The sequence below is a fragment of the Macadamia integrifolia genome, unplaced genomic scaffold, assembly GCF_013358625.1.
Source record: "Macadamia integrifolia cultivar HAES 741 unplaced genomic scaffold, SCU_Mint_v3 scaffold1921, whole genome shotgun sequence".
Taxonomy (NCBI): Eukaryota; Viridiplantae; Streptophyta; class Magnoliopsida; order Proteales; family Proteaceae; genus Macadamia; species Macadamia integrifolia.
This window is the reverse complement of record NW_024868417.1, coordinates 39,627-55,749: the sequence shown is the minus strand read 5'-3', so window position 1 is coordinate 55,749 and position 16,123 is coordinate 39,627. Positions and strand designations below refer to the sequence as shown.

The 16,123-nt window shown below is 36.7% G+C and overlaps 3 protein-coding genes across 3 annotated transcripts; 1 reads left to right on the top strand and 2 right to left on the bottom strand.

Annotated features, from left to right (window-relative positions):
• Positions 1-308: 308 nt before the first annotated feature.
• On the bottom strand, positions 309-1,310 carry LOC122065193. Its single transcript, XM_042629007.1, has 4 exons — positions 939-1,310; positions 789-856; positions 612-681; positions 309-492 (listed from the first exon to the last, which is right to left on the bottom strand). Exons 1-4 carry the CDS (start codon positions 1,202-1,204, stop codon positions 486-488), a joined length of 411 nt encoding a protein of 136 aa, XP_042484941.1. The 5' UTR covers positions 1,205-1,310; the 3' UTR covers positions 309-485.
• A 3,582-nt stretch (positions 1,311-4,892) lies between these two features.
• LOC122065198 (protein MAIN-LIKE 1-like) lies at positions 4,893-9,878 on the top strand. Its single transcript, XM_042629012.1, has 7 exons — positions 4,893-5,018; positions 5,111-5,214; positions 5,423-5,557; positions 8,253-8,556; positions 8,658-9,314; positions 9,479-9,640; positions 9,843-9,878. Exons 4-7 carry the CDS (start codon positions 8,260-8,262, stop codon positions 9,876-9,878), a joined length of 1,152 nt encoding a protein of 383 aa, XP_042484946.1. The 5' UTR covers positions 4,893-5,018; positions 5,111-5,214; positions 5,423-5,557; positions 8,253-8,259.
• Positions 9,879-10,668: 790 nt separating this feature from the next.
• Positions 10,669-14,623, bottom strand: LOC122065197. The gene is made up of 5 exons (XM_042629010.1): positions 14,316-14,623; positions 14,120-14,221; positions 13,777-13,911; positions 11,580-11,888; positions 10,669-11,467 (listed from the first exon to the last, which is right to left on the bottom strand). Exons 4-5 carry the CDS (start codon positions 11,846-11,848, stop codon positions 10,669-10,671), a joined length of 1,068 nt encoding a protein of 355 aa, XP_042484944.1. The 5' UTR covers positions 11,849-11,888; positions 13,777-13,911; positions 14,120-14,221; positions 14,316-14,623.
• Between the last annotated feature and the right edge of the window lie 1,500 nt (positions 14,624-16,123).

Sequence of the window (16,123 nt, the reverse complement as noted above, 5' to 3'; positions counted from 1 at the left end):
GTAATTGATCTCAAAGTTTTCGATCCTGGAAACTTGAAGCCTAAATGGACAGGAGCAAGCTGCATTTTCACAGTAAATCCATTGGAGGAGATGAGAAAAGATCATGTGCAGTGACAGAGGGCAGTTAAAACATACTAAACTATTGATAGAACAATCAATATACCAATTGAAAATGCCCAAAATGTAGAAATGTATATGCATAAACATATTTGCCCACAAGGAAGAAGTTGCAGAAAGAATACTACAAATTTCACATTATGTGAGATGAAATGGATTTCTGATCATATAAAAAAAAATATATATATATCCAAGCGTAAATCGTAGTCAAAAATCTCATTTACATGCTCCAACCAATGTTTTTGAGTAGAGGTACAACATTGTTATTATGTAAGACAATATGTACACAGAAAGAATTTTTAAACTCCACCGTGATAGGAAAGAATCAAGAAGACTGCGAGTGATCCCATAGACGGTAAGAACAACCATCATGAACTGTTAAATAAAAAAAAAAAAAAAGATCTGATCAGATATATAGAAAGACTATGAGAATCAACCAGTAACAATCAATAAATGGAAAAGATAAAAAATCCAAATCCAAAAGTATATGTTACCTAACAAACAACAAACACCCAAGAAAGGGTTTCGGATTGTTCCAGGATGGGGAAGATGAAATAAAAAGATCTGTTACAATAATTAAAAGAAAAAAGAAAAATATTTAAATTAATTCAAGATTTAATAATCCCATAGAAATCCGATCCGAAACGAACTCCAGCTTATTTGTTACTCACTGGGGAGAAGCTTCACAGTGATGTTGAAGCTGATTAAGCAAAGTGAGGGTTTCAGATTACCATGTTCTCTACAAGAATTAAAAAACGCAAAATTATTAGAAATTAATAAATTAAAACACAAATCCGCACACAATAGTTAACAAGAAATACCTTTCTTCATGAAATTTGTAATCCCACCAGTACTGCAACACTTTCATGCTAGATATTTGATAAAAAGAGGATGTAGTGCCAGAAGAATTGAATATGACAGACCTGGAAAAAATGTTCACGCACCAACCTTTCCAAACAGAATCTCCGACGACAAAAAGGGCACATATATTGTGCGGGGGAATCAAAATGCCAGACGGCAACACTGATAAGGACAACCTCTCGAGTGAAATAGTCAAAAAGATCACTATCCGCCATTGTAGTGTCATTTGAAGAGCACAGAACTATGAGACGATGAACAAAGCGAAGAAGGAGAGAAGTTTGCAGAAGAAGCAGCTATGCAGAGAAGCAAGTAGTTTCTTTTGGTTTTTTCAATCCAAATTAGCGGGATTATGAGATTTTACTCGCGAGTCCGAACTCCTGGCGGTTTTGATAGAAAAGAAGTTTTTATGATTTTACCAAATTACCCCTAACCTTGTCCTCTTATAAATTTTTTTTAATGAAGTGTTTTAAGGGTGATTAAGAAAGAAACGTTGTAAGAGTGATTAGAGAGCATCAATCATTCAATCCTACTCTTGAGACTCGAGTAATCAAACCGATTGGTCCGGTTCGAGTTGAAGGCTCTTGAGTATTGGATCAATTGTAAGGGGTTTGAGTCGTTTGGTTGTGGCCTCCGTAAAGTAATTATTTTTTTTTATTTTTTATTTTTTTTAGTAAATCAAGGATTGAGATTCACCTCTGTTTTAAGTTTCAAATTGTCTGAAGGGGGTTGATCCAATCCGTTGTGGGGTAAAACGTTTCAGAAAGCATCTTAGCTGGTTCTAATCTCTATGGTAACACCCTTGTTTTTTCCTTAGGGCTCTCACCCTCTTCAGCGTGGAACGACTTATGGGGGCTGGGGTAGGGACTATTCCCACTCCAAAGGACCGCTCTTGTTTCTTCCTTCGGGTTTCCACTCTCTTCAAAGTTGAAACGACTTGCAGAGCTGGTAATGAGGGACTATTCTCACTCCAAAGGATGTAAGCATGGTGACCGGAGAATTTATGCTTAATCGGATGTGGGTCGAACGCTTTTAGAAGGATCCATGGCTAGGGACATGGAAACCTCATTCCATGTGCTATCAGTGAATGGGAGAGAGATTCAACGACCCAACAATCAAATCAAGAACTGATCGACAAGAAGTCTTAGGTGAAGAAAGAAGAAGATGGGTCCCATTTAATTTTGTGGGTTTTCAACGGATGAAAATGGGTTATTATATAAAGGTTAGTAAAAGAATCAAAAAATTCTTATCACGTTTTTGTTTTAAATTAACGTTGTTACTCATTAGTGTCATTTTATTTTAACGTTGTTATTCATTAGGGGTGTCGTGGATATTATTTTTAGATCCTTGGGTTATAGGAAATAAAGAATATTTTTAGGAATGGTATAAGAAAATTTTCCTTATGGTTAAGCAAAGTCAAAAATTTGCTCCCTTATTTCAATTTTTTTAACACTACTAAACTATATATATATTGGGAGATATCGGATGCAGCTCTTCTTTGGTGTGAAGCAGCCTAATGCTTGAGAAAATTAAATATTTACACCAAGATCATGAAAAAAAAAAAAAATTATGTTCTCCATTTCTGAAATTCATTGCAACAGTGAAACCAGCCACCTCTACGAGGCTATTACCTGTATTAAGATTCCTCGCCAATGTAATTATCTATAACTGGCTCCTGAATCTTATGCTCTATGACTGCATAATTTCATGATGAGCTATGATTCAACCATAAATGATGTTGAAGGAAAATTTTGGAAGGTGTGCCGATGTATCAATTGTGGGACTCGATGTTGCAATAATGACAATAAGAATGAGAGCAGCAGGGAGTGTTATCAATTCGTGAATTATTCGACCGAATCGAATTTTTTTTGAATTTTATCAAAAATTCGGATCGAATCCAAATTAAAAATAAAATTCGGTAAAATTTGTGATTTTTTCAAAAGTAAATATAAAACCCGAATAATTCGGACCGAATCCGAATTAAACCAAATTATTCGGTCCACTTAAACATTATTTAAAAAAAAAAAAACCAAAAAAATAAAAAATAAAAAATAAAAAACAATAAAACAAAAAAATAAAAAACCCAATAAGCTTTTTTGACCACTTTTTTTACTGAATCCTTAAATTAATCAATCGAATTATTCTGAATAATTCTTCGCCCGAATAATTCCCGAATCCGAATTTGCTAACTATGGCAGGGACGGAGGGATTTGATGTTCGCAGCTAGAACTGGTGTTGTCTATTCTTAAGGGTGTTAATTGGTTCGATTTCGATTTAAATATTACTAGAGCCACATCCTAAGACCCCAATAACTAAGAAGATCCATGCCCTTCTAACCTGCGTTACTATGCCAACAACTTGTATCTGTCGCAAACGAGGGACCATCAAGCACTAGTGAGTCTTGAGTTAAAACTTGAAAGTGCAGCAAAGTTTTTTACTTGTGTGTAATTGGCATTAGGTGAACTTTGTTAATTAGGACTGATTTTCCTTTTATTCACTATTAGATGTCTTTTTGTTTTTTGGTAAGGATTCACTATTGGATGTCATCTCACTGAGGTGTTGTGAAGAAAACACGAGACTTGAATCACTTTGTTGCTAGGAAGTAGGAACCAAGTCACTAATTCACTATATATATATATAATTTTTTTTCTTATTGGAAAAAGAGAAAATACAACCAAACCTTAAAATGAGGAATCACCCATTATCCTCCCAGTCCCAGGTCCATATATATACATATCCTTCAAGTATTGCCTGAAGTCAGTGGAATCTCTATGTTTACACAATAACTTGGTATGTTTATTATGATTATAGATCTCCCAAAAAAACCCCAAAACTATATTAAGGCCAAGGAGCATGGGACAGCATCGGAATAAGCTGAAGTAGATTTGAGGGGGAAAATCATACTTCAGTCATAGTCTAATTCTTAGCGATTGCCATTCGTATCCCAAAAAGAACAGCATCAGCTTCTATTTCTTATAGCGAGGTTGAGTTGATGTCCCATGATTGATAGCCTGAAATCAACCATAAAAGAGAATGCCACACATCTAAAAACATTTTGGCCGAAAAAGTTAGTAAATCCAAGAAATACTAAAACATGATAAGGCAAAAAAGGTAGAGAGAATTCCTTGTTCAAGATGATCGCTAAAGTATCTGTAAGTGAGGGAGAAACAATATTAGTAGTAGGAATCATAAATAAATCCAAATCATGCAACCAGCGATTAATAAGCATAATAACCGACATGGGATCTGGATTCATATGATTTATAACGACAACATTTCGGTGATTTCAAATAAAGTAGGGAAAATTACCTGATTACCCAGTATTGGGTTTGGTTTTACCGAAATACCCACGATGAGTTTCACTCAACATATATACCCAAAACCAGTTTGCGTATTACCGAAATACCCAAAACAGTGGAAGCCGTACGCCAGAATTCGTATCCCTACGCATTGCACTCGATTCATGTTCCAATCGGTGAAAAAAATTCCGATTTTGTTTCTAATCGTATTCTACAATCGATTCTTTAAAGTCCGATGATCTGATCGCGTCTTGAGGGCTTAAGTTTCTGTTCGGTCCATGTATTTCCGAAAGGGGAAAGAATGGCGATGGTGATTTCAGTTGTTCGGAGTCTTCGGACTATGGATTTCCGAGAGGAGGGAGACTTGTTGCTGGTTTCAGGAGATTTAGGGCTTAAATAGAATGGAGGGAGAAACACGGCGGGAGAAGGACTCGAGGGAGAAGAATCCGTGACTCACCCATCGACTTCTCATTCATACACAGAGAGAGACAGAGGAGGGGAGAGAACCGGTGCTGCGTTCTCTGGTCGCCATTCAGTTGGAACGATTCTGAAGTTTCTTCTCTTGGAACCGTTTGTTGTTCTCGTTGCTTCTTCTGGTGCTGCTCCGGCTCTGGCTCCGGCTCTGGCTCCGGCTCCGGCTCCGGCTCCGGCTCTGCTCCATCTCCATGGGAGAAAGACAAAGGAGGGGAGACAACTCAGACCCACGATATCGTTCATCTTCTTCGGGTTGGATGTTCATCTGAGGTGAGCAAAGATTGTGTTTTCAGCCTATTTTCCATGTCATACGTTTTTTGTTTTTGTAATCTGTGTGTTCTTTTTTTTTTCTCACTTCACAGAGAATCGAAAGAATCCCATTCCCATGTTTGTTCGTGGGTCTGCGTGAGTGCTCTGTTGGGATCAACAAACCTTACCATCGGTCATCCTCTTCCCATAACTTGAGGTAAGCAATAGATCTTTTAAAATGTCTGGGTGCTACTGCTCATTGCCTTCTATTAGAGCAGGCTATCACAAATGTATTTCAACTTCATTTCTAAGCTTCAGTGGAACAACGTGTGATGCGCTTATGTAACCAGTTGTTTTGATCATTCTGATTTTTAAAGTTTGCTTGGAGCTTGGAATGTCTAAACCATACCAAATTTGTCTGCTAGGTTCCTCTCTGAATCTCCAGTGGACCAATTTATTGTGAACGGTAGCTGCAGAAATTTGACTCTAATTCCCATTCATCAGTGGAAGGGAAAACTTTCAGCTCATAAAAGGCCACTTACAAATAAGGCAGCATATAGGTCTTACTTTACTCCATACCTATTGATTTTTTCTGGATGCTGCTGTTGTTAACCTTTTTTTTGTTGTGTGGTTTCCCTGAGTAGTTCAATTTTTGTTTTTTAGTGTCTTAATGTGATTTGCAATTCAAGTTTGAGGCTGATGTTGATGTGTATTGGTTCCTAAAACATATGGTCACAATATTGAAGGTTGAGTTTTGAGAAATGGACTCGGTTTAATCATATCAGCTATATTTATTGAGAACTTGGATTTCGTTTGATGTGTGCTTCAAATGCAAACTGATTGGACAGTTGCACTTGCGAGACTAGTTTTCTCTGTTCATTTATGTGACCGCCTTTCTTACATGGTCATTTAATTACTGCTTGTGCATGACAACTATTGGTTTGAGTGCACTAACTTTGATTTTTTCCTAAATCTTTGAAATTTGTGATTGGTTTTCGTTACAGTTATTTTAATCTATTTGAAGCATCAAATCAGTAAAACAACTCAAAATTTGGAAATTCATAAGATTCATGTAAATTTGTACTTGTTATGATCTTAGTGAGCAAGGCTACACAAGGGGGTAAATGGTTTTTATTGTATTAGAATTTAAGGGTTTTAGAGAAGAAGCATTCATGAAATGTGATGACAATGTTTTGTTAGCGGAACCAAATTTTAAACTTTCTCCCAAGGAGGGTCAATTTGATGGGTTACATAAAGAGTTGATGAAGGAGAATTGGTCTGCCACTATGTAGGCTTTAAGTGGTCCCCTTCCACCCCCCTCTTGACAGACTAAACTCTTCGCAAAACCCAAAATATCTCAAATATTTCCGAATTTTTTAGACTGATTCGTATCTGTAGCAAATTATAGTTCAGGGCTGAGTTTAGTCTCTATGATAGGGTTCTAAATTGCCTCAGCTTAGGAATTCAGAAATCCCTTAGAAATCAAAATCTCAGTGAATGGTTCTGTAACTAGGCTCAAGCGAAAATTGAATTCAGCAAGTCAAATGTTCAAATGAGACCAGAAATAAGGTCAAGTCCTCTGTTCAGAGTATTAAGCTGGATTGCAAAAGCTGATGGAAATTCAACTGCTGGATTGTGAGATACGAATATTTCCTTCATCAAATAGGAAAGTCGAAACCTAGAAAATAACATAATTGATGGGCAGGGTATATATAATTAAGAATAGTAACAATCAGAGACCTTTTTTTTTTTTTAATTTTTAAATTATTCTTATTATATTAAGCAGCAATATGAAACCATAAACAGCAGCCGGTCAATTTTTTAAATATTTAGATTTTTTTTGTGTCTTACCTTGTAACCATCTTTGTGAGTGGGGCTGAAAAGGACTGCAATTGTATGAATCTCATATTGGATGCTCAGGTATGTAGCCCTGAGAGTAGCCGTTTGATGAGTTATTCTACCTGAAAATTTGACTTTCCCTTCCAAGGTAGTTTTGATTGTCCGACAGTATAGGAATGTTGGATCTTTCTCTTTTGGGCAATAGTCCCCAGCCAGACATCTTTGGTGGTTGTTATCACCACAAGGATTTCTATCTACTTTTATGGGGCTAACCGGGGTGGGTGGGAACCTTGGGCATGAATCTAATTCCTCTGTAAGTGGTGTGAAATAGAATATTCAGGACAGCTAATTGTAATGCCAAAAAAATTGAGACTCGACAACAGCTTACTTTTGGAGTTCAAGTGGATGTGCATGGGTCTATCTAATTTTGCTCAATTTCAATGTAGTACACTCTCTCTTTTGTGGGTGGAAATTATTCTTGTTGGTTTTAGAACCGTCCAAATTTGGAGATCCTCTGAATTCTACAATGGAAGTAGAGAAAAGATTTTGGCTGAAGTGGGAAGGGACCAGATATGGCTAATTATTTGAGGATTATGATATATTCTTAAGCAATTGGTGTAGGGGAATATGCTTGAGTTCTCAATTCAAGTGAGAACAAAAAAGAAAGTATGGAACAATGGAATGTTATGGGTGTAGTAGCGTCCCCTATTTTTCATTTTTTTTGGCCCTCTTTGGCTATGTTCTTAAAATTCATTTAAGAAGAAAAAAGAAGAAATAAGCATAAAGAACCAAAACCACATCTCAACTATTTTTATAGGTTATACCATTATACTTCTCATACTACAAATATTAGGATTTCAGAAACTAATACAAGATTGCCATGATGACTAGTTAACCACAGAAGGCACTTAAGAGGCAATTAAAATAATTTTCGAACTAATCCTTCATGTTAGGATCATCTTTGCTATGACGTTCATTTACTAAATTCAGTAAATTTGGATTAATAGTGCGTCAAGTTGACAACGAACACTTATTATTATTTTTTTGGATGAATATAACCAACACTTATTATAATTATCCATAAATTGTCAATCTTTTTGCATAGTTCCTTGTGCTCGCCATTTAGTTGGAAATCTCCATGTAGGCGACCTTGTTAAGTTGGAATAAGGTTTAGGATGTTGTTGTCTAGTCTACGTATTGGGTGAATATACCCACATTGCATATCCACCTCTTTGAGTATTATACTTTGATGACTAGATATTGCAACCATAAAGAGTGTAATTATTGCAACAATAGTGACATACTAAAGAAGAACATTTGTGGATCTAGTATTAGATATTTCAATATCCAATTTATCTTCTCTTTATTATTGAAATTAATGTTATAATTAACTATATGTTTTGGATCATGTGTCAGGTGCATAATGTCGGTGGATCCTCTCCAATTGGACATTATACGAAGAATCTCAGAAAAAAGAGCAATGCATGTTGAGAACAACCCACCTTCTAGGGAGTGGACATATTCTAATATGTCTGGAAATTTGGAGGGTGAATATGAATCTACTGATAGTGGAGACGTTGGAGGGCAAGCCATGGTTAGTAATGTTGTAGATGATTCAGTATTGTCAATTGGACCATCCATTGATAAAGATATATCAAGTACGGACATTGTTCTATATGATCAATCCAATCACGTTTCAGAGTTGATCTGGAAGGGTGAGGTAATATATTTGTTGTATTTGCGCGTAATATAATCTTTGTTTTTGTCATGCATAAAAAATATGACCACTAAGTTTCTTGTTTCAAATTTACCCTTTTTCAGAAGAGACGTGTGCTACGGAGTAATGAGCATAGTCGAACGTCCACTGAGTGGAAGTTGAGTAAAGAGCAAAACCGGTTAGTTGAGATTGCTGGATTCAAATACTTACGCCTTATAGGGCATTTCCAAATGGATCGGTGTCTATTGACAGCATTGGTGGATAGGTGGCGAAATGAGACTAATACATTTCACATGCCACAATTTGAGATGACTATAACTTTGGAAGATGTGGCATATATTTTGGGTCTTAGAGTAATCGGGAAGGCTGTTACTGGGAAAATGTACAAGGAGGCTGAGGATATACTAGGCATGGTACTTGGACAACATCCCTCAGATCCTACCAACACGAAGGCTCTACGGAGTGGTTGTGTCAAGCTAACATGGTTGAGGAACCAATTTTCCCATCTGCAAAGCAATGCTTCTGAAATAGATGTTATTCGTGCTACCCGGGCATATTTGTTGCATCTTCTTGGAACTACCATATTTGCTAACACATCCGGAAATATGGTTAGTGTTTCATATCTACCATTGCTTGCTGATTTCGTTGAATGTGCTGAATATGCATGGGGCGCTGCTACTTTAGCTTTCTTGTATAGGGCATTGATGCGTGCCTCAAGGAAGAACACTGCTAATATTGGAGGTTCAATGACCCTATTTACAGTACGTTAACTAGTTAATTTGGGACTATGATCGTGCTTCTGAATTTTAGGAAAATTGGTTCAAGTCTATCTGGCTTTTTTCTTTTGACCTGTACTTTATTAGCATATCTTAGTGTTTGTTATTCATGATGCATGTTTAACATGGATTTCAAATTTAACTTATAGGTATGGGCTTATGAGCGCCTAGGGGTTGGTAGACCAGACGTTGTTCGCCTATGTAGGCCTTTCCCCCGAGCTGTTAGATGGAAATGCCGGCGTAGAACTGACAACATTCATAATTGCTATAGACTGTATCGGCAAGAGCTTGATCAACTTAAGGAATGCGAGGTTAGTAAAATCTATTTCTCCCTTTTATTTTAAAATTTTGTTGGGTTACTATATGTGTCTTCCTATTTCATTTAAGAGAAACATATAAAGACCTCCCCCCAAAAAAAGGCCTCCTATTGACTTCTTTTTCAACAATAACTCTCTTATAACATTAGAGAATAGCTCTTTTTCTCTGACTTTCCTGCATCATTCTGGTCCATAGATTGAACCTGGTTTCTTTGCATCATTAGTAGGTTAGCTGCAGAATGCCCTTGGTAAGGTTTGACCCAATGCAATTTTCTTAATGGTCGACATTGATTCACCAAATTTGGATCTTGGAAGGTTGTTTTTAGTTTCTTAGTTACAGCATCTTGCATGGGAAAAGGACAAGAAGGGAAGGGACATCTAATTTTCCTGTTCTTAATTGGATGGGGATTTATTGAAGTTTGTCCATGGATATGGTGGCTGATTGTGGTAGTGTTAGTAGGAGGCCTTGCAGTAAGTGTGTTTAGTTTTTCTCCAGTGCGGAATCTTGTTGGCACCAAAATGGTGAAGTGAAGGTTATTTCCAATATGTCTGGTTACTTTTTCTGTAGAAATGCATATTGATGTCGCAAAATGGTGAAGTGACAAGTTGTGACTTTCTTTGGGTTCCCTTTATTCACAAAGGTGCTATAATTAGGTTTAAAAATTGATTCAAAGTTACTAAACCTTATGTCATTATGAATATCTTCACATTATATGATTGGGCATGTGAAATTACTGGATTTACACTCATTGGTAAAAAATGTGTTAATTACTAAGGACAAAAACTTAAGGTTACGATTTCTTAATATGAATTATGTGCCATTTCTGGAAATGGTCTGACGGGATTTCTTAAAACCAAATGTGTGCCCATTTTTTTAAGTTGATAGCAAGAGAAATCATTTCTAATTTGTTTAGAAAATATTTTTTATTTTTTGGCATATGATTGCAAGAGATTGCATCCAATTTCTTAGAATATGAAATAAATTTTCTTTGTATCCAACACCACATTTGCAGCCATGTTTCTTAACCTTCTAACCTATGTTTTCTTTGTAGGTCAATTGGCAGCCATATGCAACACTTGCGAGTGCCATCAATGAACAATACAGGTCTACATCCTGTCCTGAAGCCCTGCACAGCAGCGTAATAGGCTACAAATAGTCTTGTAAATTTACCATCATCATCAACCTCATATTTAGCATGGCTCCCAGGGTTTGTCTCAATAACCTTATTACAATACCAAGGGATGTACAGATAAGATTCCTTGAAAGATCCAAACACTTTATCATTTGCAACCTCCTTTGCCCTCCAACACTGCATGTAACTCAATTCTAGGTGATAGTCTCTTTTCATATCAATAATGATTTCAGTTGGAGGATACTTGGGAGTGTCTCGAACTTTCTCAACCACAGTATTAGCTATGAGAGACTGCGGTACCTTCACCTTGTCAATGAACTGAGATCCAGGTGGATGTTGGTGTACACCTTGGTACTTATGAATCCTAAACATTCCACTCGGCTTGACATGACTTGCCCTAATTGACCAATAACATCCCTCAACTGCACACTCAACAATAACCCTCGCTTTATCACTCCGCTTTGTCAAATAACGAAAACCATTTGCAATAGCAAATTGAGCAACCGATTGTCGAAAGTCAGTTGCTGACTTAAACATCTGTCCCACACCCTCTATTGCTTTCTCCCAAAATATGGTTAGTACTTTGTCCACAGGTGTCTCACTTGAACATGTAATAACCATGTCACAAGTCTCATCAACATTCCCGTCATCCATATGCTGAGACTGTGCAAAAGTAACACTGCACCTGCTATCGGAATTCAAAAAAAAAAAAAAAAAAACAATGTTTACATCTCATTACAGCCATAAAAAATTTAAAAACTTAAGCTAAACAAACTGACAAACTACAACAAATAATGTACCTGGGCCCATAGTGATCACTTCCGATAGAGCCATCATCCCTTGACACAATTACATCCACTATGGCACTACGACTGTTAAAATCCAACATATTTTGGAGGTCTAAGTCTCCCTTAAGGCTAATAGGAGCACATCTACTCCCAGGCACTAACCACTTCAATAAAACACCATCAGGGCTGAAATTCCATGATGAACAAACCTTCTCCAAGAACTGGGTGAAATTCATTGTTCCATCCATACGAATTGCAATAGATTCACCTCCCTCCTTCATATATGTTCCATCAGTATCTTTTACTAACACTCCACCATAACTGCATACAGCCAATACTGAACCTGACATCTTTCCTATATGCTGCAATCCTCACAAGGCAAAAGATTGAGAATTTTGCATTTTAACATGGCTTTTACTATGATACAATCAGAAGGAGAGCAGAAAATATGAGAGGATTTAAGAAGACCAATAGAAGCAACAATATAATCGCAATGGTTTCTTAACAGCGGGAAGTACATTAAAAGAATATAAATCTGCAGAACTTGAAACTCTATTTTCAACTTATTAGAGACCTCCTGAATCCACAAGGCACAGAAAAGTCGTCCCCACAGCAAAAAATATATAAAAAAAAAAAGAATTTTCATGGAATTTTCAGTAGCAGAAAATAAACTTTCCCAAAAAAATATATGAACAATAAGAGCAAAATAAAAATCCAAATCCGACATTCCTCTATCCTGATCATGCTATTTTCATTCTTACATTCTATTGGTTCTGTTATTCTGTTAGTTGGGCTTTCTGCTATGATCTGCCTCAGTTACATTATCCACTTGTCTAGTTTATGTTTCTGTTTATAACCCTGAATTTTCTACTCAATTTCAGGAAGCCTTTTTCAAGTGAACTTCTCAAAATCAGGGACAATGGACTTGATATTTAAAAAATTGACCGGCTACTGTTTATGGTTTCATATTGCTGCTTAATATAATAAGAATAATTTAAAAATTAAAAAAAAAAGAAAAAAAAAAGGTCTCTGATTGTTACTATTCTTAATTATATATACCCTGCCCATCAATTATGTTATTTTCTGGGTTTCGACTTTCCTATTTGATGAAGGAAATATTCGTATCTCACAATCCAGCAGTTGAATTTCCATCAGATCTTGCAATCCAGCTTAATACTCTGAACAGAGGACTTGACCTTATTTCTGGTCTCATTTGAACATTTGACTTGCTGAATTCAATTTTCGCTTGAGCCTAGTTACAGAACCATTCACTGAGATTTTGATTTCTAAGGGATTTCTGAATTCCTAAGCTGAGGCAATTTAGAACCCTATCATAGAGACTAAACTCAGCCCTGAACTATAATTTGCTACAGATACGAATCAGTCTAAAAGATTCGGAAATATTTGAGATATTTTGGGTTTTGCGAAGAGTTTAGTCTGTCAAAGGGGTGGGGGGTGGAAGGGGACCACTTAAAGCCTACATAGTGGCAGACCAATTCTCCTTCATCAACTCTCTATGTAACCCATCAAATTGACCCTCCTTGGGAGAAAGTTTAAAATTTGGTTCCGCTAACAAAACATTGTCATCACATTTCATGAATGCTTCTTCTCTAAAACCCTTAAATTCTAATACAATAAAAACCATTTACCCCCTTGTGTAGCCTTGCTCACTAAGATCATAACAAGTACAAATTTACATGAATCTTATGAATTTCCAAATTTTGAGTTGTTTTACTAATTTGATGCTTCAAATAGATTAAAATAACTGTAACGAAAACCAATCACAAATTTCAAAGATTTAGGAAAAAATCAAAGTTAGTGCACTCAAACCAATAGTTGTCATGCACAAGCAGTAATTAAATGACCATGTAAGAAAGGCGGTCACATAAATGAACAGAGAAAACTAGTCTCGCAAGTGCAACTGTCCAATCAGTTTGCATTTGAAGCACACATCAAACGAAATCCAAGTTCTCAATAAATATAGCTGATATGATTAAACCGAGTCCATTTCTCAAAACTCAACCTTCAATATTGTGACCATATGTTTTAGGAACCAATACACATCAACATCAGCCTCAAACTTGAATTGCAAATCACATTAAGACACTAAAAAACAAAAATTGAACTACTCAGGGAAACCACACAACAAAAAAAAGGTTAACAACAGCAGCATCCAGAAAAAATCAATAGGTATGGAGTAAAGTAAGACCTATATGCTGCCTTATCTGTAAGTGGCCTTCTATGAGCTGAAAGTTTTCCCTTCCACTGATGAATGGGAATTAGAGTCAAATTTCTGCAGCTACCGTTCACAATAAATTGGTCCACTGGAGATTCAGAGAGGAACCTAGCAGACAAATTTGGTATGGTTTAGACATTCCAAGCTCCAAGCAAACTTTAAAAATCAGAATGATCAAAACAACTGGTTACATAAGCGCATCACACGTTGTTCCAGTGAAGCTTAGAAATGAAGTTGAAATACATTTGTGATAGCCTGCTCTAATAGAAGGCAATGAGCAGTAGCACCCAGACATTTTAAAAGATCTATTGCTTACCTCAAGTTATGGGAAGAGGATGACCGATGGTAAGGTTTGTTGATCCCAACAGAGCACTCACGCAGACCCACGAACAAACATGGGAATGGGATTCTTTCGATTCTCTGTGAAGTGAGAAAAAAAAAAGAACACACAGATTACAAAAACAAAAAACGTATGACATGGAAAATAGGCTGAAAACACAATCTTTGCTCACCTCAGATGAACATCCAACCCGAAGAAGATGAACGATATCGTGGGTCTGAGTTGTCTCCCCTCCTTTGTCTTTCTCCCATGGAGATGGAGCAGAGCCGGAGCCGGAGCAGCACCAGAAGAAGCAACAGGAACAACAAACGGTTCCAAGAGAAGAAACTTCAGAATCGTTCCAACTGAATGGCGACCAGAGAACGCAGCACCGGTTCTCTCCCCTCCTCTGTCTCTCTCTGTGTGTGAATGAGAAGTCGATGGGTGAGTCACGGATTCTTCTCCCTCGAGTCCTTCTCCCGCCGTGCTTCTCCCTCCATTCTATTTAAGCCCTAAATCTCCTGAAACCAGCAACAAGTCTCCCTCCTCTCGGAAATCCATAGTCCGAAGACTCTGAACAACTGAAATCACCATCGCCATTCTTTCCCCTTTCGGAAATACATGGACCGAACAGAAACTTAAGCCCTCAAGACGCGATCGGATCATCGGACTTTAAAGAATCGATTGTAGAAGACGATTAGAAACAAAATCGGAATTTTTTTCACCGATTGGAACAGGAATCGAGTGCAATGCGTAGGGATACGAATTCTGGCGTACGACTTCCACTGTTTTGGGTATTTCGGTAATACGCAAACTGGTTTTGGGTATATATGTTGAGTGAAACCCATCGTGGGTATTTCGGTAAAACCAAACCCAATACTGGGTAATCAGGTAATTTTCCCAATAAAGCAAGTAACGATCAAGATCATGCCAAAAATCTGACATTTATCCTCATATGAGAGATTCGGATCAGAATAGACATATTGCACCAGCTGCCTAGATGATGACACATCCCAATATTTCGGGTACAGCCCAAGAGGGCAACCCACCCAGATTCTGGCACAAAAATCACATTGAAAAAATAGATGAAAGATGGATTCGTTCTCCAGTCGACAGAAAGCACATATACGGTCAATATTTAACCACTTTGGCTCCGTTTGTTTGTTTCGGTGTAGAAAAATTTTCATGTAAAATTTTATAGTAAAATTATATTTTCCAATGTTTGTTTTGTAATTTAGAAAATTTTCCTCAAGTAAAATTTTACCAATTTTTTGGTATTTCTGGAAAATAGCCAGACATATTTTACGCTTAAAATGGGCGGAAAATGAGGCTTGGAAAACTATTAGGTTGTGTTTGGTTGCATAATTCATTGGAGTTATTTTTCTGTTTTGGCATAGATTCAGTAGAGAGTGGTTTTGATGAATGACATTTATTTTTGAGTGATTCATAGGAATTTTTTGGTTACCCATAATTTTGTTATGTATTTCTACTTGAAAACTGTTTGGTTGATCTAAATCTGTGAGAATGATTCTGTAGAATCAGTCATTAAAAACTGTTTGGTTACTTCATATGTCAGTTTGATTCTTTGGATTTAATCTAAAAAAACTGTTTAGTTATTCTAACTCCATCAGTTGGTAGTATTTAAAAATAAGTTATTAAAAAAAAAAAAAGAATACATTTGTACCTAGAGATTTATCTCTCGTCTTTCTACCCTATACACATAGGCTTTTAAACCATGTTTTCAATAGAGAAAATGATGCATTTTAGTTGTTGGGTTAAAGTATCTCAAGGTGTAATAACAGCCCCACTAAAATACATTTGTACCTAGAGATTTATCTCTCATCTTTCTACCTTATACCTCTCTCACATAATAAATAATGGAGCCCACATTAACACATACCCTCCCTCCCCTATTCTATCTATTTGAGAAATTTTATTGGAGGAGTTATTGGAGGCATAACATGAATTTGCAATTGTTGGGATAGAAATAAGTACCATGTG